We start from the raw sequence: 13,428 nt of genomic DNA, 5'->3' as shown, positions 1-13,428 counted from the left end.
TTCATTCACCTGATGCCTGGTGTGACAGAAAGACTGTCCTGTTTCACAGGGTTCTACCGTCTACACGATTTATTTGTTGTAGGATCTCTTTTCCTACACTGTAGGTTTGTCTTCATTGCAACAGTTAGCATCAGTTAGTATACACGAGGTATTTTGGAGTCAGAGCAGAGTCATCACGCTGCAAAACATCACCACGGGCTCGTCTTATTTGCAGGGTTAGCTTGCGCTGTAACTTGAGTTTCGTCGCAGCCCGACTCCCGTCCACACACACAGATCTTTAGCTCCAGTTAAGTGGTGCTTTAAACTCCAGCAATGAAGACAAACCCATAGAGGACTCGGGCATGTCAGCGTGGGCTTGGGACTCTGGGAATATAATATACCTGAGCGGCCAGCCTGTACTGCCGCCTCTGCAGCTGTGCTGTCACAGCTATTGTTATTCAAGCTAGCTAGATCAAAACTAGCTTAGAGATGTCTATGCATGCTGCAGTCACACCTCTGTTTGCACTGTAGACATACCCTCTGCGGTATTGCTGATATTGCCTCTTTCATGGAAAGACTAATATTAAGATCTCTTCTGTACTTTTATACTGGCTCACACCCTAGTTTGATGATAACTTTGGCAGGATTTATAAGAATGTAAGAATGGCCATACTGGGTCAGACCAAAGGTCCATTTAGCACTGTATCCTGTCTTCCAGCAGAGGCCAGTGCCAGGTGGCACAGAAGGAATGAACAGAACAGGTAATCATCAAGTGATCCATCCCCTTTCGCCCATTCCCATTGACACATTATAACATTGCATTTTTACACTCTCTGAAATGTATTATTAGAAATGCTAAACTTTATTAGAAAAGTAACTATGTGAAAATGGCAGTTTTTCTCCTGACAGCTCTGCTCTCTGTGTGTATTGGCTCCTCGCTGCTTACGTTAGTCACATAAGGATGTAGCTTTTTACTCCTCTTACACGGCAGAGGTAATCCAGCTATGGGAGAGTGAGCTGGATTGTTTTTGATGTAATCACCTACAGAATTGTTAATTCAATTCCAACTGTAGAACTTTATTAATGACAATGATGTGAAAGCCAAGAAGAACATAGCTTGATTTTTGGACTCCTGGTTGAATGTGTAGGGTTGTTGGTTAGCAAAAACGACAGCTTTTTATTTGTTAGCTGATCAAACTCAATCTGGAGTTATTGAGCGATACCACACATTTGGAAGGCCATTTCGACAACTGCTTTTCAGCATATAACTGAAAGCTATTCCGGCAACCTAACAGGCTGACAATCTTTAAATGCTTTTTAATTCAATTAACACATGTAGCATTAACACAGCATTTCATTAAATGAAAGTAATTTGCCTTTATTTGACTAACAAAACTACATTTGCAATACTAATCAACACATTATCCATCTCTATTACATGCCTCTTTAGACGGAGGTAGTAATTGTCTTGCCACCTTGGAAATACTTTGGCTAATCCTGCAAAACACCTTATTTACTGGCAGCAAATGGAATGATCTAAGCAAGTGAGAGGTGTGGGCTTTGTTTTGTCTTGTTTGCACTCTAGTTAGTCTATAGTTTTCCATGACACTTGTTATGTTGTTGGAGAGAATCAGTAAGTCTGTATTATACTGTAATAAAGTCTGGACTTGCATCCGGGACCGGTAGAGGCGAGCTGCAAACCATTGATATATGTACATCAATACGCTAGGCCTCATTCCTCCCCTCCTGCTGTAAGGAAGGAGGGAAGCAAAAGCAGGTGCAACATGGATATAGGTGAGGAAGCAGTGGCTCCTCTCCATTGGCTGCGGGCTTGTGACCAAGGTAGCTACAAGACAATTTAACCCTCTTTCAATTGTACTGCAATTAGTGTCGTTAGTGGCTTGCAACACCAGCATTTGGTTGGCCAAAACGCATTAATACTGAACAGATTTTAATCTGTTTCTTTTCAGTTTCAATATTAAGGATACAGATTCCTAAAGAATCCACAACCCAAAGCAGTCTGACCGAGCAAAGAGACTAGGGGCCGAATTCTGATCTCAGTTACACTGTTGTAAGCCCTCTGTTTTCAATGAAGTTATTCTAGGTTTACATCAAGAGTAACTGAAATCAGAAACTGGGCCTGTTTTTTCTCATGATGGACAGTTAAAATGCATCTGATTTGGTATTTCTTTCCGTCATATTATCTGAAATAATTATGTCTCTGCATGATGTTTCTTCATGGTTCACTTCTACCAACAGATGCTCTCTTCTAAGCTAATTAGACCATGGAGTTTGCCTGAATCCTACAGCATTACTGCAGAGTAAACATTCGTATTCTTCTTTCAGAGCAATAATAACTTTGCTTTTGAGTCTGCTGCAGGGGAAAAGCTATTATTTGAAATGAATACAGAACGTCCAATGGAATCTTTTCTCATACAGGCAAAAATACATCTAAATATAGAGCAGCTGTTATCTGTGCAGAGGGTGTTTACTGGACCCTGCAACTGGGGTTTGGTTTTGAAAGACACACCAACCCCACACAAACTAGCATGCAAACTTTGATTAGGAACAGTAGGAGTAGGAGCTGGAACTCTTACCAGTGATATTGGCCCTGGGCATAGCAACCTGAAACAGGACTTATTTCCAGCAATTTATTTGTGCACTGGAATGCTACTGAGTGAAGATATAAGCAGCTGGTAGTGTCTTAGCCCTTAAAAAGAGGTCACACATGTTCAAATGTGATTTGCTGGCCTGCTGGCTGATCTTGGTCAAGGCACTTACCTCCTTGTGCCTCAGTTTCCCCATCTGTAAAAAAGGGGATAATGATCCTGCTCTCCTTTGTAAAGCACTTTGAGCTCTGTGGATAAAAAGTGCTGTATAAGAGCTAGGTATTATCAGTGATTACAAAAATGAAAGAAATAATAATATTTAGTCCTCATAATACTTCTAAGTGTCAGGTAATGTTAAGTGCATTTACCTTTTTCCTGGGGAGTAGCTTGGCAATCACCAGCACATGTGACACACTCACCTGATGAATAATGTAGTGTTGGCACCGTGCAACCTGCAAGCTGCTCTTCTCCAGCTATGTGTTTCATATTATGGCTGTGCGGGGTGAGGTTGTAGTGTCAATAAGTGTGTCGCACCAGTAAGGCACAGTGAAAATCCTTGCATTCAGAGTTCTTTGCTATTTTTCGGCATAGTTTGCTCTGAGAACTAACAAAGCTCCTGGTAGAGCTAGTGTCATACAGAAAGAGTCTTGCTCACCTTGGGGACATGGAGAAATGTTTTTGGTAAAAAGGAATTTGGTTCTGATCCACAAACAATAAATTCAGGGCAAAGTTCAGAGGTGAGATCAAGGGTGTCTATAGTGACATAATTTGCGCCTTTTTCATGCCTTCTCAACATGTAAATGATACCATGTGACACACCTTAGATCATCTTCCATTTATCTAGAGCTAGTTGAAAATCAGAATTTTTGTGCCATGGGAAAGGTCAATATTTTGACATTTATTTTCACTCTGAATCAGGATGAAAAGTCAAAATTTTTCATGGCACAGAAACTCCTGAAAAATGTTGGCCTAGAAATGTTGAAGCATTTTGCTTCAACTTGGTTCAACAATTATCCACCAAAACTGCCATGGTTTCTCATAGTAGAGTTGAAAGGATTCGATTTTTAGTTTTAAATATTGGCAAATGTCAATGTCACCATATGTACACCCTCCAACAAAATATTTCCATCCATGATGACTGAAATTTAAGGATAGGCAAAGTAAGAAAAGTTCACTTGAGAACTTACCAGAGTCAAAATCCAGTGATTTAAGCTTATTACAAATGGACTAGTGAATGAATAGTGAAAACAGGTAGGATTTGTTGATTTAAGGGTTTTTATTTTTATTATTGTGACACAATATTGACAATTTGTGTTTTAATGATTTATAAAGCTTTAGCTTTTTGAATCTCAGCGTCTACTGTCATTAAATAATTCTGACTCACTGCCCCCAATTTCACACAACTGTGAAAATTCAAATCACTCTAATTCTAAAAAATGCTTACAGCCTATCATTTTGCTCAACTGTGAACATTTACACTTATAAAAATCTAAAAAAAATGCTTAAAATAAACATTGATATTATCCATCAAAATTGTTATTTAAAAGAAACCAACCAAATTCTGCCACGTCTATTCATGGGCATTGTAGTTCAAGTACCTCATGCCTCATTTTCACTGGCCATACCGCTTTTCCCATGATACACCATGGTTATGTGACTCCCATCATGCATCATCTTGGTTCAACCAGAGGAGAGACCTATGTGATCTTGGGCAAGGCACTTTGGCCCAGATCCGCAAAGGTATTTAGGTCCCCAGCTCCCAGGGGCTAAGTACACCAAGTGAACTAAGTACAATTGCTAGATATGAAAAACAAACAGGACCTCAGGGAAATGTCCTTTCTGCCAAAAGAAGAACTAGTTCGAAAATATATAGGCAGGTACATGTGCAGATCTTTTATTGCTCCAGAGGGAGATGGGGCCAAGCAGCCATCTGGTCATCAGTACGGCCCAGGGGGTGATGCTATATTTTATAGTGCTGTTAGTGCTATCCTACCATTGGAGCTGTGACATCTCCCCCACCCAGCAGAATACACAGGTGACAATTCCTGTCACTCTTGGAGAGGAAACTTCCTCTGTTGTACATCCACCCATGATAGCTGTGGGTGCCCACTCTGAAAATGATTGCTTCACGCTTGGTTTGAATAGTTCTCCTCCCTCCTGTGTGTTCAGATCGGATGGATGGTGTTTTCTGAGGGTTGAGATTACCATCTACATTTATTTCACTGTGGATCAAGCATACACACCACAATCACATTGTTAATGCCTTCTCTGCATACATCTCTGTATTATGTTTATTCCCCTGTCCAGACCAAAATGGTGGCAGGAGAGGTCTGACTCAGAGACAAGACTCAGCTGTTCGTAATCATGATGAGTTTTGTGTATTCCAGGAGTGTATTATGCTGAGAAGCCCATGGCAATAAATCATTTTGATTTTAAACATTTCTAGCACCTGCCATTCTTCTCCCCATCCCATTCTGAGGGTTTTTCCTTTTCAAATACAAAGCATTGTGTAAAAAATGCTTTGTGATCTGTATTACTGCACATCTGCTCAATCCAGAATAGAACATTTTCCTCCTTAACATTTTATGGAGTATGATGCTGAGCTTAGAATTTGTTCGGTATCTCCGAGGCGTCGTGGTGAGATATAACGTTCTGGTTGCTATGGCTCTGAATTACACGGTAAATATACACAGCTCTATAAATGGCCAGAGGACAGATTAAGCAAACTAACATAACAAATAGCAAAAACCTATGGCATGGGATCCCATATTCATGTCTGTTGCAAGATTACCAACCTACAGAAGGACTCATCTGTTTTTATTACCTTACTTTGCAATATATTGCATCTTTCCAATACCCCAAGTAAGTGTTTCTTTTTTCTCCTTTCCCAGCTCTCCATGAATTCCCCAGTGACATCTTTACAAACGAGGACAGAAGACATGGAGCTGTAGTCCTGCATGTCCTCTGTGTAAGTGTTTTGACTTCATTTGCACTTTTTTTTAAACTGGAAGTAAAATATTATCGGACAAGCTGATGTCATTTCTTATTCATCTGGTTTTCTGTTGTTCCAGTTTCTTCCCGTGGATATATGCTTATGCACAGAATTCCCAAGAGCCATTCTCAACCTTGTTTGAGAATGGCGAGTTACAAATAATTTTGATTCTTTAATATTACATCTCTTCCTTTATATACATTGTGTTATGCTTTTAAAGGCCCCAATCCAACATGTAAGCACATGCTTAAATTTGCACAAGAATAATCTCATTTAAAATCAGTGGGACAATTCATGTGTTTAAAGTTAAACATTATATGTGGAAATCATTGGGAGATAAGAATTATACAGCTTCAGGATTCCACTTTTACGGGCTGCTTTTTGACATAGTATCTGCCTTTAATGTTCTCTGCTCACTTGCCATCTTTTTTATTTTTGATAGCTCTTCTTTGTGGTGGTGTTATGCAGTAGGCAAAAAAAAATTTTTTTTAATGAAAAATCAGTTAACGGGTTACAGTCTTGCATGAGAAACGAACAAGTAGAACTGGTTTCATGGGAAGGTACAACTGTCAGGCTGAAATGCCAGGCAAGCTTGAGGGAATCTGAACACACAATGTTAAATCTCGGAGCTTTTCGTGGCAGGGACTACGTCTGTGCAACGGATAGCACAGTATGCTGCCGAGTCTGGGCCAGAGTGCAGTACATCACATGAGCAAGGCCTGGCCCAGGAGTCAAACTTCTATGGGCCTGAGGTGCTCAGAATGAGCATCCTTTGAGCAGAGGAAGTTTGTAAGCAACTGGTGAGTGTGTGGTACAGGTCCCCCTTGGTGCCAGATCCCCAGAGGGTATAAATCTGTTACAGGACCAGCTAGAAAGTCTGCACTTAAGCAATAGTAGCTTATGCTTTTAGCTCTGAAATTCCCTGGTTCAGTCCCAGGTGTATCACCCAAGATGGTGGCCATTACATCGGGATACTCCCCATGCCTCACTAATTGCAATGTCACTGCCAGGCCTCTATAACTTTATCTTTTAGAAGTAATTTGATGCATTTTTGTAGTATTATGAGGTACTTGGGTACTTCAGAGATGAGCACCATAGAAGTATCTATAAATAACAAATAAATCTAGTGCTCCACATTCTGCAGCATCATAAATACAATATTCTCTCTCCAGTACTGCCGAAAGCATTGCAAAGTCAGAGTCACGCCTGAAAAATCATGAGATTTCAGAGGTAACACTATGATGAGATGTGTACCCCACACAGGCCCTGAAGGGGAAATGTGGGCCTCAGAGGTCAATCATGTTATCTGGTTGCACCCAGAGAATGAACAAGCCTTAATTAAAGGCTGAAGCCCAACTCAGGAGGAGCTGGGGAGTGATTATAAAGGCAGGAAGTTTAGAGCAGAAGAGGGCTGCAGGGAGAGAGTCTGCCATCACTCTGGGATTAGAGAGGAGGAAGCCCAGAGGAAGAGCAACCTGAGTAGGCAAGGCTGGCAACTTGCCAGGAGTTGCATAGAACAGCCTCACTGATGGGGAGCCCTAGCAAAAGGGCAGGAACTGGAGTCCCGAGGAAGGAGCCCTGAGAGTCATTTACTTGAAAGGGATGTAAGGTCAGCCTTGGAGTTTGCTAGGGGATTCTAGGAGAAGGCCCTGAGAGAAGGGAGGACTTAGAGTGGTTGTGGGGAGTAGGCCTCAGAAAGGCTGCACAGGAAGAGCCCCAAGGAAGCAGCCACAAGGGCTTGGACTAAGCAAATCTTGGCTGCTGGATTTAGGGTCCCTAGGCTGGAACACAGTGTAGCGGGAGGGCCCGACTTCCCCAAGCGAAGCCCCTGGTGTGGTGGCATGAGGCTGCAGAAGGAACATGGGCGACGAAGAGACCTGAGAAAAGGGAGTGAGGCCCACAGAGCCCAGAGTCAAGGCCAAAGATGTGATACAGGGTCTTGGACTGAAAGGGTGGACTAAATCTTATCCTGGCCAGAGGGCTCAGTCACAGGAAGAGACAGCCACTGGAGGACCAGAGCGGCTGTCAGCAGAAGGCACTAGATGGAGCAAAAGCTACCATACCACACCTGGCCACAAGAAGGTGCTCCCCAGAAGTGAGTCCATTCCTTGTCAACACATTTTAGGTTTTTTTAATTTGCCTTCTGGTTTTGGAGCCTTTGGGTTCTAGTTTTCAAGCTTTTACCCACAATCATGAGGGCTAGAAATTGTTTTTAAATGAAAGCTGAGTGTCTTGTATAATCACATGACTCCAAGAGCTTGGGCTTTATGAAAAATGCCTAATATTATCAGGCTCAGGATACAATCTCGAAAGTTGGCAACACTGTCTCTCAAATACTTCTAGTAATAAAGAGTATGTGCCACAATTTGCAAGACTGGGATATTTGAAAATTGTCACAGAAGCACAGTTATCATGGAAGATCCCCTGCAATCACAACTGAAAGCCCAGATTTCACAAAGTACTTAAGCACGTGCCTAGTTTTAAAAAGTGAATAGTCCCATTGTAGCCAATGGAATTGCTCATGTACTTAAAATTAGATGTGCTTAAGTGTCTTTCTTTATTGGTGCTTTGAAATACTAAAGTAGTAATTATTGTACTCCAGGAACTGGGTAAAAATAATGAGTGTTTTGAAACTGGAATTGTGTGACGTAAACTCTGGTCTGCCAATCCATTATTCTGCAGGACTTTATGCTCAACAGCTGCTGTAATCTCAAAGAAATAGAAGTGCACTTCTCCCTCCAGAGTCTCTTATTAACTTCTGCACTGTAGATGAAAGACAATTCTTTTCCTTTTAATGTCTTTATAATTTATATAGAAGTGCCAAATCATCCCCACTTCTCATGGGTGAGATGCATTTTCAAACAGCCAAGAAAATACCTGCTTCTGATGAATATTTAAAAACATTTTATATCTTTAGTCGGCTTAAATGAACAGTCACTGTTATAAATGTGTGATTCGTGATTGCCTTTCCCTTTCAAATTACAATGTACCAAATTCTGTCATCATGCAAATAACTCTGCATTATGATTTTTAAGAGCTAAGTGACTCCAATTATAAATTTGTTGTATAGCATCAGTATTGGAAAGCTGAATATTTCCAAGGATTGGTGGCAAAATATTTGACTATGGGATGTTCTGGAGTGTGTATCGTAAATTAGGGTTAGAGAAAGAGCTAATTTAGTGGCTTAGTTTCAAATTTTTACACCTGGGTGCTCAAAGAAAAGGTGCTTAAATAAGGATTCAGATTTTCAAAGGTGCTGAGTACTCAGTTGTTCCCGCTGATTACATAATGATTTTTGGGTGGTCAGTGCTTCTGATCATCAAGCCATTTACTTTAAGGTGCCTAAATATGGATTTAGGAGCCTAATTTGAGGCATTCAGTTTGAATGTATCTACTCTTTGAGAAGCGTGAATTTTTTTAGGATACTTTGGTCATGTGCAAATATTCTAGGAAAAGAAATAGATGATCAGAAAAATCCCACTTCTCAGAAAGTTTTGCATGTGCCAGAGCAGGAAAAATAATCCTGATGTCTGAGGAGGCCTAACTCTCACGTGACAATAGCTCTCCGATAGGTGGTGCCAAACCTTTGTACTTGGGCCAAATGTAAAATCAGGCGGATCCTGCTTGCACTGACCTTTTATAAACTGCTTTGAGATCTGCCAACACCTCCGTAAGCAGGTGTAACCGAGGGCCGAACGGGTGCAATGTCTTTGCTGGGAGTCAGTGTGGCCTTGCATGGTAGAGATTGGCTGTGGAATCCAAACTATGGTGTGAATCTTAGGCTTGATGCTAAACTCGCGGTGATGGTTTTAATTCTACTTACCGTCATTTGGTGACTATGCATGCTGGTGCCCTAGCTATGCAGGATGGGCTTTCCAAACTCCCTCAGTCCTACCTCTGCTCCATTGAAGTCCTGTGGTTTTATCACAGACTTCAGTGGGATCATACTCTGCTGAGACTGAGCACTTTGAGAACTTTCACCCATAGTGAGTGTGCTAGGGTGACCAGACAGCAAGTGTGAAAAATCAGAATGGGGGCGGTGGGTAATAGGAGCCTATATAAGAAAAAGACCAAAAAAATCAGGACTGTCCCTACATAATCAGGACATCTGGTCACCCTAGAGTGTGCACATCTTGTGAGGTGGAATGAGGTGAGGCTGTCGAGTATCCCTGTACTCTGTCACTGTGCGCTGTACACAGTCTACTAAGGATTGAGGGAAATGGGTCATCTAGGGCCAGTCCCCTGCACTGAGGCAGGGCTAAAGATGATCTAGACCATCCCTGACAGGTGTTTGTCTAACTTGTTCCTAAAAACCTCCAGTGACAGAGATTCCACAACCTCCCTAGGTAATTTGTTCCAGGGCTAAAATACCCTTACAGTTAGAAAGTTCTTCCTAATGTTTAACCTAAATCTCCCTTGCTGCAATACTGTAGCATGCCACCCTTTCTTCTGTAATGCTGCTGGCAGCGATGCTGCCTTCAGAGCTGAGCAAACAGGGAGCAGCAGCTGCTGGCCAGGAGCCCAGAGGTGCTGGGGCTGTGAACTGCCACTGGAGGTGCCAGGGCTCACCCCGGCAAGCCCTGGCACAAATTAAGCACTGTAGGCACCTAGTGGGATTTTCATAAGCACCCAGCTATCTTTAGGTGCTTAAATACCTTTGTAAAACTGGCCTTTGTATCTTGAGTGATATGCAACTTTGCTTTGAGTATTTTGTCAACCCATATTACCTTCTTTAATCACTGACTGTAAACTTACTCCTGAACCGTAGAAATGACTTTACTGGAAGCCTTTCACTCCAGCCTAGGACAAAATATGAACCTGTGTATGCGTAAATTCCTATACTATTCAAGTTTCTAAGGTCTTAATAATAGAAAAAAGATATTTTAAAAAACGAGCTAGACCCAGAAATTGCTTCATATTGACCCCATTGTAACAGTGAGATAGTAAAATTGTTATTTTCCATCTCTATGGAACAGAACACATTTGCCCAGGCTGCTTAAAGCAAAGAAGAGAGAGCTATATTTTTGATTTATTAATTACATTGAACTCACATAAAGTTTTGTGGATACAAGGGACTGAATAAATCATGAGTCAGGTTCTTTTCCAATCTACCCATGATTTGGGCGTCAGATTTTCTGCTCCTAGGACAGCTTAATATTTTATAACCTTTTATATTATTTTTGAACAAATGAAATGCAACTGAACACAAATCAAAAGAAAATATGTTCACAGTTTCTTGCAGGCCTAAAATTCAAGGTATAGCAACTATATCAGATTCAAATATAGCAAATATTCAAAACCGGTATACTTGAATCTGATATAACAATATTTAAGAATCTGTGACCCCAATAACAGAATATTTGGTTTTTTCTCTACAGTGACACATGCAAAGTGGCGAAGCAGATGTCTTACTCTACTGGGGTATTGTCATTCCATGTAATTTAAAAAATCAGTATTTTGTGGAGGGGAATGACATTGTTAAATTATGGAAGAAGTTAACCCAAAAAAAAAGAATGCATATCACACCATGTCTAAACACGACTCATTTCATCAGCTAGGCATGGTTTTAACAGTTTAATATTTTAACATTTTTAATAATATATTGGTTAATACTTAAAATATGACCTAATAGGTCTTCAGTACATGAAGACCTATTAGGTCATATTTTGCTTTCATTCCGCATAATGAATGTGTTTATTATATATTCCTTGTTATGTATAAACAGTCAAAACCATCTGGTTTGAACAATGGACTCGTCTAAGTCAGAGTACTCTGTTTTGTTTTTTAATGTAAATGTTCAGCCCTGGCCACAAGATTTTAACATCAGAGACATGTAGTCACCCCTCCACAGTGCTGAACTGTCATCTCCAGAGGCAGTAACTAGAACAGGGGTGGGCAAACTACGGCCTAGGGGCCGCATCTGGCCCTTCAGACATTTTAATCCAGCCCTCGAGCTCCTGCCGGGGAGCAGGATCCAGGGCTTGCCCCACTCCGCGCAGCTCCCAGAAGCAGCAACATGAGTCTCCGCACACTGCCCCTGCCACAAGCACTGCCCCCGCAGCTCCCATTGGCGGGGAACCATGACCAATGGGAGCTGCAGGGGCGGCGCCTGCGGATGGGGTAGTGCGCAGAGCCATCTGGCCGCACGTCTGCATAGAAGCCGGAGAGGGGACATGCGTCTGCTTCCGGGAGCTGTTTGAGGTAGCACCACCCAGAGCCTGAGCCCTGACCCCCTCCAGTGCCCCAACCCCGTACCCCAGCCCTGATCTCTCTCCTCGGTACTACCGTCCTGCACCCCAAAGTCCACATCGCCAGCTGGAGCCCTCACCTTCCCACTCGCACCCCAACTACCTGCCCCAGTCCGGAGCCCCCTCCCGCACACTGAACTCCCTCATTTCTGGCCCCACCCCAGAGCCCGCACCCCTGGCCAGAGCCCACACCCCAACCCCCAATTTCATGAGCATTCATGGCCCGCCATACAATTTCCATACCCAAATGTGGCCCTTAGGCCAAAAAGTTTGCCCACCTCTGGACTGGAAGTTGGTCAGTGGCAGTTAACTTTTGCCCTGCATCAATGTGCTGACCGGCGTTTGGCAACTCTGCTAAGAAGTGTTAACTGACGGTGGATTCCTTGTGCACGGCTAGATACAAAGAGGAGACTGTACTTAATTTCAGCTTATGATGGCAAAGGAAGAGTTTAATATTAGCCATTATTGTCCAGAGCTGCAATATAGCTCTCTTTCCAATGACCTTGAAAACATCTTTAAGAAGATAAGTGTTCCACTTTCTGCAGCCAGCTCCCTTGTCTCTTTCTGTACTTCATGCATGTCGACAGCCCAGCCTGTCACATGCAGACTCCAAGCCCATGCAAACCTGCAGGCAGAATTGTTGAAATCTAGAGGCTCGTCTAGGAAACCAGAGAACTCTCTGTGTAGAACTGCTTCATTTGCTACCCCAACAGCAGACCTTGGGCAAGAATTTGGGATGGAGTCTCCTCTTCCTTATGCTATGAATTGGCAACCCGTTTGAATGAGGTTTTCCCACCTGGCTTTCCTCATTTAAGGATTCATAATCCTTGCCCGACTGATATTTACCCAAACAAGATTCTGAGCAGTTTTAAAGTTGTGCATCTGAACTGACTCTGTAACTGAAACTTCTGCAGCTCTGGCTAGTTAGGAACATAGGAATTGCCAGACTGGATCAGACTCATGCGCCAACTGGTCAAATGTCCTGTCTCTGTCAGTGGCCATCACCACATGCCTCCAAAGAACCCCTCAGCAGGGAGATGTGGGCTAATCTACCCCCCATCCCAGCCTCATCCTGACCTCCCATAAGTTTGGCTTAAGTGCTGAAGTTTAGTTATCACTTAAAGTGACAGTTACAGGTTGCATGATACAAACCACAATGTACTAACAGAATCCCTAGAGACAGCATTTGTACATGTGAGGGAAGATCCTCCGCTGGTGTAAACTGTCATAGCACCATTTGAAGATAGGACAGTTTATACCACCTGAGGATCTGCCTGCATCTTTTAGTGGGCCAGAACTGAAGCCCACTGAAATCAGTGGAAAGATTCCTATCAGCACTGGTAAATATGTCACCTGTTCTTCAAATGGGTGTAACTGTTATTTTAACATAGTGTCATGGTGAAAGCTGATCTGAACAAAAATGGAAGACCGTAGTGGGCTTTTATAAGGATGCCTCTTTCGTCTCAGTCAAAAGAAGTTGTCATCTGGCTAGGATGCTAAATCTGTAATTCTGTTTTGTTTTCTTTTTTCCCCCTCCAGCAATACACTTACCAAATGTCTGATCAAATCAGAGAGTGTGCACAACAGTGCACTTTTTAAA

The 13,428-nt window shown here is 42.3% G+C and overlaps 1 protein-coding gene across 2 annotated transcripts in view; it reads left to right on the top strand.

Annotated features, from left to right (window-relative positions):
• LOC127049906 (sodium/potassium/calcium exchanger 3-like) overlaps positions 1-13,428 on the top strand; it is a 500,507-nt gene that overhangs the window by 209,517 nt on the left and 277,562 nt on the right. For both annotated transcript variants that reach the window (XM_050951276.1, XM_050951284.1), the window contains exon 3: positions 5,480-5,556. In XM_050951276.1, coding sequence (XP_050807233.1) covers positions 5,480-5,556 — 77 coding nt within the window. The remainder of the gene's footprint in view (positions 1-5,479; positions 5,557-13,428) is intronic.

The sequence above is a fragment of the Gopherus flavomarginatus genome, chromosome 4 (genome assembly GCF_025201925.1).
Source record: "Gopherus flavomarginatus isolate rGopFla2 chromosome 4, rGopFla2.mat.asm, whole genome shotgun sequence".
NCBI lineage: Eukaryota > Metazoa > Chordata > Testudines > Testudinidae > Gopherus > Gopherus flavomarginatus.
Note: the sequence above shows the minus strand (reverse complement) of the source record. Positions and strands in the feature narration are given on the sequence as shown.